This window comes from Anabrus simplex, chromosome 1 (assembly GCF_040414725.1).
Source record: "Anabrus simplex isolate iqAnaSimp1 chromosome 1, ASM4041472v1, whole genome shotgun sequence".
NCBI lineage: Eukaryota > Metazoa > Arthropoda > Insecta > Orthoptera > Tettigoniidae > Anabrus > Anabrus simplex.
This window is the reverse complement of record NC_090265.1, coordinates 1,052,257,645-1,052,272,067: the sequence shown is the minus strand read 5'-3', so window position 1 is coordinate 1,052,272,067 and position 14,423 is coordinate 1,052,257,645. Positions and strand designations below refer to the sequence as shown.

Here is a 14,423-nt window from a genome sequence, read left to right as displayed (position 1 = left end):
TTATCTTGTTAACATACTATGTTAAATTCATTCGTTTCATTAAAATATAATGCCTCTTGAAGGTTGTTTTGCAAACATGTGCAATAACCTAAATTTTGGGGTGTGCAGTGGACTAAGAAACCTGACTCTCAAAGGGTTAATGTATTATCCATTCTTCTGGGCTTGTCCGATACAGTGAGAGTATTATCACCCTGTAAAAAAAAAATATAAAAAAAATAAATCCAGGAACATTTTCTGGGAGTATGGTAGCGACAGCAAGTATTACAAAAGTCATGAATCCTTACTCATGTTTTGTCCTGGAGAAAAGGATTTAACTGTGATATTAATGAAAATTTGTCATCAGAATGGAAAATACGTATATACTCTTTAATGTCACGTTCCTTTCATGCCCGATAAATAACTTTCCCTCACTTATTGAATATCTGTAAATTAAATCAGTTAATTTGTGTATGCCACTTCGTTATGTTATTCATAGTCACTTTAACACTATGAGCCCGGACGTTTCAAGATGACATCCCTACCCTGTACCGGCGTAATTTAGACTCTTAGAAAAAAATCACAATTCTGTCAGTTTTCGCATTATAAATGAACAAATTTATATACATATTGTACAATGAGTGGGCTATCCCATGAAGTCAAATAAAAAAATGCTTACCTTCAGCATTGGAAAGAAACTTAGGCTACAATATTGGTCCATTCTGATATCCTTGTTCACGCACTTGAATTTCTAATTCACTAGAAAAGTTCGATAGTTTTTAGTCACTGAATAACAGAATTACACATTGTTATTCCCTATATTTAGCTTTGGTATGGTAACACTCAAAACATTCTCCTTTGCAAAGACCTACGTCACATTTACGACAATATATGGTTGTCATTTTCTTCACAGGACGACCGGTCTTATGTTTGGACTTGTCGTAGCAAACCTTGCACGTACGCTGCGTGTGTCCTTCCTTCTTCGCGCCTCCTGCAGGTATTCTGTTTGTAAAATGATCTCTACCTACCAGCCTTCCTGCAGTTGATGCTCGTGATTATTCAGTATTTTCGGCCCCAACACTACTCACCAAATCATCCGCTAAACGTTCACAAAATTTCGAAAGGGGAAGTTTTGTGAAGAAGCTTTACGGTACAGTATATAGGCATTCCCTATGGCAAGATCTAACAGATGGAAGAATAATTTTTTCCACAACTTGATCGCATTCCTTGTGAATGCATAATATGCCAACAATTGGTCGGACTTATCAACACCAATATTGAATTTCTTATAGTCTACTACTTCTGATGGTTTGGATTTCTCATGGCTCCCTCTTGCTGCAGGTAGGCTACTTCAATCATGTCATCATGTGCAGTGCTCAGCATATACACGTCTCAAACATCTCGCCACTTTATTGCTAGAAGGTGTTCTTTCTGCAGTGACATTTTTTCACCCTTTTTCAGTTACTTTGCGAACTCTGATTTTGGCATTCCTTTCCGATTTGGCATCACGGTGCCAGCTGCTTTATTCTGACAGTCCCACAGATGGTCATAATTATACAGAATAAATTGACTACTTGAGAGATGATTGCAGGCTGTTGCCTCACTACACTTTCATTCTAAATCTGTGAAGTCATATAATCTATCATTAGAACACACACACATAAATTTGGGCTTATCTAACCGGAGCGCGCGTGGAATATGTATGTCAGCAATTACGTAAGATCTAACTGAGCGCACGTGGCTACGAAACATCATCCCTAAGTTGCACCACCAATCACTATTGATCACCACCACCACCTAACGATAGTAAAGGAAATTGACAACACGTCAAAGCAAAAACTTATTCGATAACGTGAATAGCTTTCGAGTGGCTGAATTTCAAAATTGTGGTGGTAGTATTACTAACAGCGGCACTCAGGCGCACGCCGCGCGGGCGCATAGTGTTAACGTCTGAAATCAAATACCTCTTTTCCGCTAGCCGCGCCCTTATCCTACGGTGTACCTGACGGGCATTTAATTGTTTCTCAGGCATGTGGTAAGGGCAATACAGCCAAGCACAGTACCCTGTTGTCTGCGTCCTCCATCGATGTAAGTTGGAAACCTCATATTTCTTTCTGTAGGCTGGGCAGCATTGTTGGGTTGACAGGGTACCATCGTAAACCCGCAGCGATGGATGCCAACATAATTGTACCGAGAAACATGAGCTGTTGGGTAATGATCGAATTCCGATAACTCATATGCCTTGTCGAAGAAATCGGTACATTCATGGATATCTTCGTCCAGGAGTGTGTCCAGGCGGGAAGGAAAGTGAGACTCCACTTCTTCCCCCTCGTGTAGAATGATACCTGAGACATGCAGTGCCAAGTGTATAGAGTTCTCTGTTTCGGCATACTCTATTATGAAGTTTACTGCATTTTCATAAGTAGCAGCCCACCAGTAGCCACCAGATCGAGTAGCGTTGATAATACTTCGAGCCATTGCTATAGACTGCATGACACTCCCATCTGCGACCAGTCTTTTATACACTGCACTGTCCGCGATTTTCTATGCAAGTCACTGTACGTGCATATATGTAGTTCAATGCTCCAGGATAAGATTTCTCTACATGACATGGCTAGTTCAAGGAGGAAGTGCAGAGTAATTTGCATACTAATTTAAAGGAGAGCACTGTTCGCTACTGTCGCCAGTGAGGCTAAGGTTTACGCTGACTGTCGCGAGCCGGGTCTACGTCAGCGGTGCCCCCCCCCCTGTAGCAAGCCGGGTCCCTTCACCAATGGTGCCGATCCTATATAGAGTACATTAAACCTGCACCTCCTTCTTAATTTCTTTAATTCTCTGTTATAATATAGTGGATCTTTACCATTCTGTACCACCTTTAAAGGTACAAACCTATTTTCACATTCCTTAGCAATTGCTTTAAACCCATCCCAGAGTCTGTTTACATTTTTATTTACTGTTTTCCACCGATCATAGTTACTTTTTAAAAATTCCCTCGTGCTTGTTTTATGTCATATGGTACTGCCTAATAGTCCTAATTTTAATACCTTCCGTTGTGTCACATTTATTTTTAACTACCCCAAAAACAGCTTCGTTATCACTAATACCATCTATTACTTCGGTTTCTCTATAGAGCTCATTTGGTTTTACCAGCACCACATCCAGAATATTCTTCCCTCTAGTTGGTTCCATCACTTTCTGAATCAGCTGTCCTTCCCATATTAACTTATTTGCCATTTGTTGGTCATGCTTCCTGTCGTTCGCATTACCTTCCCATTTGACATTTGGTAAATTGAGATCACCCGCTACTATCACGTTCCTTTCCATATCGCTTCCCACATAGCTGATTATCTTATCAAATAATTCTGAATCAGTGTCAGTGCCACCCTTTCCTGGTCTGTACACTCCAAAGACATCAAGTTGCCAATTATCTTCAGAGATGAGCCTTACACCTAGAATTTCATGCTTGTCATCTTCAACTTTTTCGTAGCTTACAAATTCTTCTTTCACCCGAATGAATACTCCCCCTTCTACCATTCCTATCCTATCTCTACATTATACTCCAGTTCCGTGAGAATATTTCTGCATCCATTATCATTTCTCAGCCATGATTCAACTCCTATTATAATATCTGGTAAGTATATATCTATTAAATTACTTAATTCTATTCTATTCCTTTCTTTACAATACTCCTACAGTTGAACACCAACATTTTTATGTCGTCCCTACTTGATTTCCAGTTCCCTTGCCCTTACCACCGCTCCCTAGACCACCCCGTTTCCCTGTATGTACCTGCCTATAACCCTTCTAAACAAATTTGCTAACTTTTATGTACCACTGTAGTTTAAGTGAAGGCCATCTGAGCACAGATCCGAATCTCCTACCCACCCATTAGGATCTAGAAATCTTGCCCAGTAGTATCCCTCTTACACAGTATTCCACTGATAACAATCTCCACTTCCTTAAACTTCACCCTGCTTCAACTATGTTGGCAATTGCCGTATAACTGCTTGCCGTATGTTGTTGGTACAATGTGAAAAACTGCCATCTTCTCCGTTCCTTCCTCTTCTACTTTCCTCAACATCTGCCTTAACCTGATTCCTGGATAACATTACCCCGGTTCCCTTTCTTCCACAAACTTTCCCCACATGTCTAACAATGGAATCCCCCATGACCAGACCAGCAACCCTACTCACCTCATTTGATCTCCCCCCCTCTGGTCAGCCCTATCTTTCCTGACAGCTGCAGAAGCTACTTCCTCCTCCCTTTTCTCCCTCCCATGACCCTGTTTGACCTGTCTTTTCCTATCCACTATTCCACATTTCCCTTTCCTACCTCTCCCCTTCCTCCTGCTTTCACACTTCTCAGCAACAGTTCCCTGTTCCTCATCTTCCCTCGGTTGTTCTACCTGCGGTGACTCGTACCGATTTCTCACAAACACCTGTCCTGAATTCTGATCCTGAATAGAGCCCTTAGTCTGCAGTCTCATTCCCCTTAAAACATTAGACCACTGAGCTGGATAGCTGCAGTCGCTTAAGTGCGGCTAGTATCCAGTAATTGGAAGATAGTGGGTTCGAGCCCCACTGTCGGCAGCCCTGAAGATGGTTTTCCATGGTTTCCCATTTTCACACCAGGCATTTGCCGGGACTGTACCTTAATTAAGGCCACGGCTGCTTCCTTCCAATTCCTAGGCCTTTCCTATCCCATCGTCGCCGTAAGACATATCTGTGTCGGTGCGACGTGAAGCAAAAAAAAAAATTAGACCACCTGTTTTATACAATTGCCCCCTTTCCAAGTAAGTGAACAAGTAAATTGCTGTATGGAATTCATCCACGATAACTTGAGTTTTGAACTACCTTGATTATTGTTTAATACCAATTTTTATGCCCTTTTTGTGTCTTTTCTAGGTTTAAAAAAAATTGGTTATGACAACAGTCGTGTGTAGCGAATAATTTTTTATGCTTTATGACTTCTTGGTATCACAGACTTCTATTGTATTAATATTTAAGAGAGTTATAGGCCTATGTATAGTAATTATTAAGCTTAACCAAATTTCCCTTCCTAAACTTAGGGTGTAGGGATTATTTCCATATTTATAGTGCACTGTATGATAATTCTCATTCTACTCATTCCTATGGGGTCCTTCTTGTACCCTGGGACTTAGATAAATTTCAGCTGATAACTTTTTGTGTCAAGAAATGATCCACCTGTTCGTAGTGCTGATTTTTTTTTTTTTTTAATTTCAGTATTCCCTTGGATGTAAATGATCGTGGGAAGTTACTGGAGGTGATAAAATCATGTGTAGGAACAAAGTTCATTGGACAGTGGTCAGATTTGGCATGTACAATTGCTTTGGATGCTGTGCAGATGGTAACATTGGATGAGAACAGTCGTAAAGAGATTGATATTAAACGTTATGCCAAGGTGGAAAAAGTGAGTATCATCCTTCTATTATTCTGTTGATAGTAATGCCTTGTCTATGAATAACTCTATAGCTAAATATGGACAGTTTTAATTTACTGTTATCTGTCAGAGAGAGTTGGTAATAATAATTTCGTATGGCTATTTATAGCCGGGTGCAGCCCTTAAGGCAGACCCTCAGATGAGGGTGGGAGACATCTGCCATGTGTAGATAACTGTGTGTTATTGTGGTGGAGGATAGTGTTATGTGTGGTGTGCGAGTTGCAGGGATGTTGGGGACAGCACAAACACCCAGATCCCGAGCCATTGGAATTAACCAGTGAAGGTTAAAATCCCCGATCCGGCCGGAAATAGAACCCGGGGACCCTCTGAACTGAAGGCCAGTATGCTGACCATTCGGCCAACAAGTTGGACAGAGAGTTGGTTATACGGTGTGAGTCATGTGGCTTTGAGCCTGCATTTAGATGTATCTTAATTAAGTCCATGTCCACTGCCAATGCATTATTTATCCTAGCCTTTTCCCATACCACGATGTTAGTGCGATATTAAGGGCACCCGGAAGGGGCTATGTTTGCCATGTTAAAAATGGGCGTTTTTAAGGAACATTTTCTCACAAAGTTATGAACTAAGGAAATTCCTTTTTTGTATACATATTTATTAGACCATCGCACGGAAATAGACATCATTTTTTTAAATCTTCTGTTTTTTGAAAATATACATTTTTAAGTGTACATCAACATTTTAGGTTCTAACAGGAGACATTTTTAAGTGAACATCAGCATTTTAGGTTCTAAAAGGAGACATTTTGTTCCATAATTCAGAAATTGTACCTTTGATTTTAAAAATCTTGTGTTAAAATACGTAGAATGATTAGTTACATACCACCTACAAGTTTGGTTAATGTGCGTTCAGTGGTATCCGAATAAATGTTCCTTAGATACACAAAAAACTACTTTTCAGGAAACGAGCCTCAAAGTTCCTTATGCATTCCACATTCGTACAGAGGATCATCTGGGCTCTGTTCCATCTCATCTTGTAATCTTCTATTTACACTTCCTTTCTTCTGTCTTCCAAGCTTCACCATATCCCTTTCTGCTGCACCTGCTTTCCTTTTTTCTTTATAATTGACATTCGTTTCAGTGTTGTGTTCTAGAGGTACCGGCATACGAAGTCTTTGTAGAACTTCGCTCTTCGAGATATTGCCCCCATTGTATATTGCCACGGCATCATAAACACCAAAGTGGAGTGTTTTTATACTCACAATTTCTCTCTTGGGTGCCCGAGTCCAGATCAAATGATTTAAGCATTCGTTAGGGTTTTGGGTTTTACCGAGAAGGCATTTCCGCAGGAGTTTTTCATAGGATAAGTCTCTGAAGACTGGCCTTATGGGTTCCACGACTGCATATGGGGGACTGTGCTTGTGGTCGTGGTCGCAGTTTCCTTCATTTTTGTGGTATTTGCACCACGTGTCCTCCCCTTTTGGTAACAAACCATGCTGTGGTTGTTCATTCTGCATCTTTTTTGTAGTCAATTGGGGAACATACATTTGCACACTCACTTGTATCGTTCGGAATAACAACAGTGATTTTCCTCTTTCCCGCATTCTTGCGCACCTTGAAAGTCATATTACTATGTCTACGCATCTTGTTCAATGTATAATACCAAACGTAAAAAAAGCAGCTGAATACTGTTGTAAAAGAAGCCGCCAAAACAAACAATAAACACATGCAGTTATGTTCTCAATCATTCTGCTGTCCAGGTTGGCCAACAATTGAAAGTTGCACTTTCCTGCAGCAGGGATATCCTCTTGCAGAAAATGACCACGTTCTGAAACATAAAAACCTTCAACAGAGTCTTTGTCACCGCTTACAAATGGAAAGTAATGTTATGTCACATCAGTTCGAGGACATGTCACGCCCGACATCTGGAGCACTCCAGGTAATATAAAAATTAACACCCTTTCAAACGTCGCAGAGGTCTGAAACAAAAAGTATTCAAAAGAAGAAAGTCACAGGTATATAAAACTGCAAAAGAAATAAAAAATGAAATTTTTTCGATTTCACCCCTTCCGGGTGCCCTTAAACCACTAGAAGAAAGAAAACGACACACACATTGATATTGCAGAAGTGCCAAGTGGGGAGACTCCCGATTTTTCATCGTTCTTCCCGATTTTCAGAACAGTAACAGTTATTTTCATATTTTAAAGTTCCGCGCATTTCCTTGTTCTATCGATATGTGGCTGAGTATGGCTGGTCGATAATAGTTCTAATAATGAAATCAGATGGCAGTACGGGGCATGGTGGCTAGTCATGTGCTCCTCTTAATTTATAATACAGTGAAATACTCATTCTCTTTGGTCGAATACTCAAATAGCTTAATAGGAAGTGGAAGTCACAAGCAAGTAACCTAACTTCAGAAGTAGCACGCCATAGACATCTACCCGGGCCAGTACCTGCATAAGTGCTCGTGTTGTATGTCTTAATATTTGTTTTGGCCAAAATATCAAAAAATAAAATTAAAAAATGATGCAGTGTTAAAAATTGCTTATAATGAAGAGTTTCCATATATTCAGCGAGTCTGGAATGGACCAACGTTCTCATTCTGTACTATATGTAGGTGTGATTGTTCCATTTTAAAAACTTCCTGGCTCTTGGTGCTGATAATGCTCCAGTTATGGTAGGATTAAAGAATGGTGTGGCAGGATGTATGAAGCAGGAAAATAACACAATCATCGTAGGCTGCTCTTGTCACCTAATTAATCTTGCTGCAGAGAAGGGTGTGGCGTGCTTGCCTGTAAATGTAGATGAAAGTATAATTTATATATTTTATCTGGAAAGGAGTGCTAAGAGGAAAGAAAAGTTCAGCATCAGACTTAACACAACACAGAGGGAAGGAAAATTCTGAAGCATGTGCCTACTCGGTGGTTATCACCAAGGAACGGATTTATATGTACTAATAAGTATTGAAATATGTACATATATATTTAGTTATTTTTATTGAAATATGGAATTATACATGGATCTTAAATTACACATATAACATTAATTTCTATTTAATATCGAAGTTCGAAGAAGCTAAACAAAGTAGATCTACATGCAACATAATGTTGCACTTCTCATTTTAATATATTTGAAGAACACACAATCTTTTATTCTCTGTTACCGAAACAATGCATTACAAAATGTTCTTTCAAGTGCTGGAAAGTGAATCTTCTCCTATTATCTCTGACAGATTTATATTGACTGAAACTGCGTTCCAACATCGGAAGAGGTAATGGAGGCATATTTCAACTTCACAATATCTGCTGGGGTTAAATCCAATGTTAATTTTACACTTAAATCTCCACACAGCATTGCAGCAACCTTTGTCATTTCTTCATATACAGGGTTCTTTGAAAGTACAGTGGCCATCTTCATGTTTGCTACATCTGCAACTTTACCTCTACCACGATTTAGTTGCTCCACAGTTTTATTCACAATTTCACAACTTTCAGAAAGTGAGAGATGAGAGTTTTGGAGCCTTTTCAGTGTTTTTGTGACGCATGAAAAATTTTGCTGAATGTAACATAAGTCATTTCTCACACTCGTATCGCAGACAACTGTTTTCACAGCTTCAGTTGAGGCTGCATCTTCAGAGTCCGTGGCATGCAGAACGTTCTTAATACAGTCTATATATTCAACATAATATTCAACCGCTTGCAGCCATGTACCCCACTTAGAATCGGTTTAGGCGGCAATGGAATCTCTGGGTACATTTCTTTCAAATGATGAGCTCTTCTGTGGGCTTTGAGAAAAAAAATTTTTCACTGAGGAAATCTGTAAATCTACTTTGAGGTAACTGCCTCTTACCACTTCTGCCACACGATGAAAGGCATGTGCTACACATGTTAAATGAGTCATCTTAGGATATACAACACAATGCTTCTCCGGCTTTTATCATATAAGATGCGGCATCGCTAATAAAAAGTAACACTTTATTTTACTCAACGCCCTGTGGCCAGAGGATACCCATAGCCTCATTGAACATTTTTGCTATAGTTTTGTTGTTGCACTTTTCTAGAACATCACAGTGTAAGAGAATCTGTTTACAATAATCTTCGCTTAACAAACCAGTGATTACGTTGCCAATTAGCCTGCCTTCTTTGTCTGTTGTCTCATCAATGGAAACCCAAATTGGACCGTCTTTAATTTCTTGCCTTATCTTCTGAACATTTTCATTGTATATGGCTGAAGAGTACGTTTTTCTGAACGTTGACTCATCTGGGATGGATCGTTTAGTATATTTCTCAAGGAATTCCCTGAAGCACTGATTATTCAGTTTGAAGAGAGGTACATCAACAGAGATAAGAGCATGGCAGAGATCGGTGTTGAACTGGGACGTTACCCTGGAAGTTGCTGGTTGTGTCAGAAACAACTGTCTCTGCTTGGAATCTTGTTGGTTGTTAGCCTGGTGTTTACTGGTTGAAATGTGCTATTGCACAAGGAACCTTTGAGTAGATGTCGCTGTACAATGACACAAATTACAAAATATCTTGCTGTCAGTTGATAAACCATCTTCTTTAAATTCTGATACGTAACTTTTCAATTTTAAACTGGTTGACTGAGCTACTTTAGGCATATTGTAACAATGTTAATGTCTTCAATGAATATCAATACAAAGGGCACTAGGAAAGTTTTGCAATGTGAGTGAACGCTTTAGACTTTTTCAAAATAATTTCCACCACACTCAATACACTTCTCCATACGTCGAAACCAGTCACGGACCCAACTCTGCCACTTTTCTTCGGTTACATTTTCACAGTCTGGATCCCATTCTGCCAGAAGCTCCTCGTCGGATGCAAAACGCCACACTTTCAGCTCCATCTTCACTTCTGGGAAGAGTGCAAAGCCACATGGGGCAAGATCAGGACTGTATGGAGGGTGATCAAGCACACTCAACCCTGATCTGGCAAGAAAATCAACTGTTACATTAGCACGATGTGCTGGAGCATTGTCGTGATGCAAGAGCCAAGTGTTGAGCCGTGACCTTGGACGGAGCTGCTTTAGAGCCTGGATGACCTCAGGCAGACAAGTCTCACTGTACCACTTTGCAGTAACTGTCCTTTGTGTTTCTAGCACAACCCAAGTCTGGATGCCCTGTTTAGTGAAGAATACTGCAATCATCCTTTTCTTCACTGACCTTGATTTTCGCACAATCACAGGAGTGCCCTCATCTTCAAACAGCCTCACCTTGTTCTGGGAATTTGTTGGGATATCATAATAATAAATCCAAGTTTCGTCACGCCTTAACAATGCTATTGACGTTCCGCGAAGTCCCATTTTCAAACTGTTTTAGCATTTCTCGGCACCATTTCACTCAATGTGCCCTTTGTTCCTCTGAAAGTGAATGGGGCATCAAAAGGGAACAAACCTTTCTAACATGGAGATTGTTGTGTAGAATTGAATGAATAGCTGGTGCAGGGATGTGGAGGGTCTCTTCTACCTGCCGATATGTCAACCGCCTCTCTTGCTGCAACGTTTTCCTCACAACTTCAATGTTTTCCTCCGTCACTGATTCAGATGGTCGCCCAGAACGAGGATCGTCTTCAACCTCAAAATTTCTCCTCTGGAACTCCTTGTACCAGTGGAAAATTGTCTGATGTGAACAGTCTTTCGCCAGCACAGGAGTCATTTCCTCCAGCCACTGGTCAACAGTTAATCCACGAGCAAAGTTGTAGCAGATAATTGTGCGATATTCACTTTTAGACAACACTGACATCTTAACTTACTTTCAATCCCACTGCTCGGTAACAACTGGTGTGAAGGTCGCTTCTTGCTGTCTTCTAGACCGGTTTTCATCCCTCACTATAACAGGGGTGTCCAGCCAATCGTTTTTGCGTATTGCAAAACTTTCCTAGTGCCCTTTGTATACAACTGCATATACTGAACGTACAAGAACACTGTGATCCTTCTTACTGCTAATTCAAACTGTGAGTGACTGGTAGTGAACTAGATGGAGGTATGGAGCAATCAAAGGGAATGCCCGAATTACGAACTAATCCGGAAAACACTAGCACATCGTCGAATGAGATTTCCCTAGTTACGAAATTATGGCACAGACACAGTCGATCTTACGTAATGCAGCTTATCAGTGCTGTAAGTATGATTCAGATAGTCACGGTACTGACCGGCTGATCTCCACCACTTCCGGGCCCAACCTCTCTCTTCTCACTGCTTATCAGCTTATTTTATCAGCCCAGACATGGACAGGTGTGATAACGACCTGCACACCAGTTAAAATATTAATTTATCGATTATAGATTTTTAATTTATTTCTCCATTATTGAGAGGACTGCTAATTAATATAATTTAATACTTTTTAGCCGAAATATGGACTATATTGATTTTAATGATGAAGAATATGGAACATGTGCTAAACTCCAAAATATGGAAAAATATGAAAAATGAATACTCCATTTTTCAACTCCACACGTCATGATTCGTAAAGATAATGCAAAATATAATTAATTTTAGCTTCCTAAAGAAATATGTATTTACATATATATCCATTCCATGGTTATCACTAAGAAGGTGTTTAGATAGGATTTTGCTGCAGTGGGACCCTTTGGTTACATTATTCAGGAGCGAAATTGTGAGTAACAATTCTCAGATGGGAACTTTGAAGACTTACTAAATTCCTAAGCACAGTCTGAGTGCGGATGTGTCTTGTTTGTCTGAAAAGGTGAAGCATTGTCATAACATTTCACCACACTCCTCAGTTAAAAGGAAAACCCAGTCATCAGTTTCACTAAAAAAATGAAACTACTGATGACACTAAGAGCCAAGCATTGTCACGTGAAGAATGACTGTTCATGTTCCTTTCATCAAATTTACATACAGTAGAACCTCGATAATTCAAAATCGGTTAATTCAAAATCCCACGTAATTCGAACGTTCCCGGAAACATGAGATACAGTTTTGCATGTTATTTAAATTGTTTAATTTGAAATACGGATAATTCGTAATTTGAAGTACAATGTCGGCCCCGTTACCGAAATTCAGACTTTTAATTCAAAACTGCCTTTACATTTTAAAACAATAGTATGTTACAGAGTAATTTCAACTCGAAATTTATCCGCGTCATAATAGAACGCGTGTTCCGGAACATGGAGGGGTAGCTTTCCGCACTTACACTCACTTCGGTGGGTCTACAGTGCGCTTCATGATTGCCAAGTTGAATGAAATCGGAATTCTTTTGTATTTAACCTTTTAATGGAACTCCGTAATATCACGCAACAGGCATTGTGCGGGAAAACAGAATGCGCGAACGCTGGCGATGCCGACAGTTGGCGAAAAAGCATGGCTCATATAATAAATTTGTAGGCACCGAACAATACTGTAATTGCCGGTGAAACTGCATTGCTTTATTTTAATGCGAGCCCAAACGGTCTTATGGTTTTGCAATTGCAATGCACATGGAAGCGAGAAACTTTATCCCCTCGTCATAGAAAAGTTCGATAAGCTACAATGTTTTAATGGCGTCGGGCACTTTCCATGCCAGTACAAAGCATCTAAAAATGCAAACAGTACAGATATCCAAAAAATAATGCATTTGCACAGGGGAACCAGCATAATTTATCGTCTTCTTTGAATTGTGTGATTTTTTTTTTTCTTTCGTTGCGTGAGGTTATGTTCGTCAGTGATTTATCCAAGTGCATTATTTGAACATTGTAAATGCACCTTGTTGGATACATTTCGGAAATAGTTTTTCCATGGCATTGGAAAGGTTTAAACTGTGAATCGAGGTGATTGCATGTATTAATGGGTCTTAGAATACTTTGTGACGCGGCAAGTATTTACATTTTTGAAGTACGAGAGAAGTGCCATGGCGGGAAATCGTAAAAGGATAGAGTCATAGGAAAGTTTGATTTTAAGGGCATTGGGTACTTTCTGTGTAAATACAAGGCATCTAAAATGCATACAGTATAGTATTCCAATGAATAAAGCACTTGCACATGGGAGCCAGCATAGATTTCTCCTCGTCTTTGAATCGTGCTTTTTTTTTTTTTTCTTTCTTTCTTTCGTTGCGCGAGGTTATATTTGCCTGTGAGATATGCAAGTACATTATTTGAATACTGTAAATGCACCTTTTTGGATACATTGATACTGTGAATCAAGGTTAACTGCATGCAGTAGAATATTTCGTAACGTGGCAAGGGTTGGTACTTCTGAATTGCGAATTGGCGGTTAATTCGAAATCACGTAATTCGAAGTCTGATTTTTGAGTCCCAATGACTTCGAATTAACGAGGTTTTACTGTAAATCTTTTTGCCTTTTTCTCTCAAGTTTTATCGATATCTTTGAGAATCCAAACGTAGCTCTTCAGTCAACTATGCCGCACATCCACTTTCTGAGGTCGGTTTTGGAGGAACTACTGAAGTATGTGATGACAAGGTTTGTGAAACCACACATCTCCTCTGTCCTTGATGTAGATTATCAAACTCCAGCAAATCAAAAGGATGATTGTGATCTGATGATACGGAACTCTGCATTTATTTTAGTGAACACTTTGTAGTATGAGGAAATGTGCATATTCGTTATGTCTATTAGAAAGTGTTTCTCTTCATCATGTGACTACATGGTACACAACTTTGCGTTCAAAGATATAATTTTAATTAATGCAGAAGTTTCAAATATTTCTGCTATAGGTAAGCCATCATTTTCTAGCCTTATATTTTTCATTAACCATTTTCAGAACATTTTGACTAGTGAAATGCAACATTTAGATAAAGAAACTGATATTGTGCACTCCCAGTTCTGTAACTTTCAACTCGTAGAAACAGACCTGGTAAAAGGAAGAATTGATGTTCAATGGGCATTGGTAGGTGAGATGAAATCAGCTGATAGTGTACTTAAATATGACAGGCTCTCTAAGATGATGCTTGCTATTTTATCAATTTCACATAGCAATGCAGAATTTGAAAGGATTTTTAGCAGAGTCACAAGGACAAAAACACAGTTCTGATCCTTGCTGTCTGAACAAACTTTGGA

The 14,423-nt window shown here is 39.5% G+C and overlaps 1 protein-coding gene across 1 annotated transcript in view; it reads left to right on the top strand.

Annotated features, from left to right (window-relative positions):
- CCT3 (chaperonin containing TCP1 subunit 3) overlaps nucleotides 1-14,423 on the top strand; it is a 172,592-nt gene that overhangs the window by 70,932 nt on the left and 87,237 nt on the right. Inside the window, exon 5 of the mRNA XM_067149609.2 lies at nucleotides 5,220-5,406. Within this exon, the coding sequence (XP_067005710.2) occupies nucleotides 5,220-5,406 (187 nt within the window). The remainder of the gene's footprint in view (nucleotides 1-5,219; nucleotides 5,407-14,423) is intronic.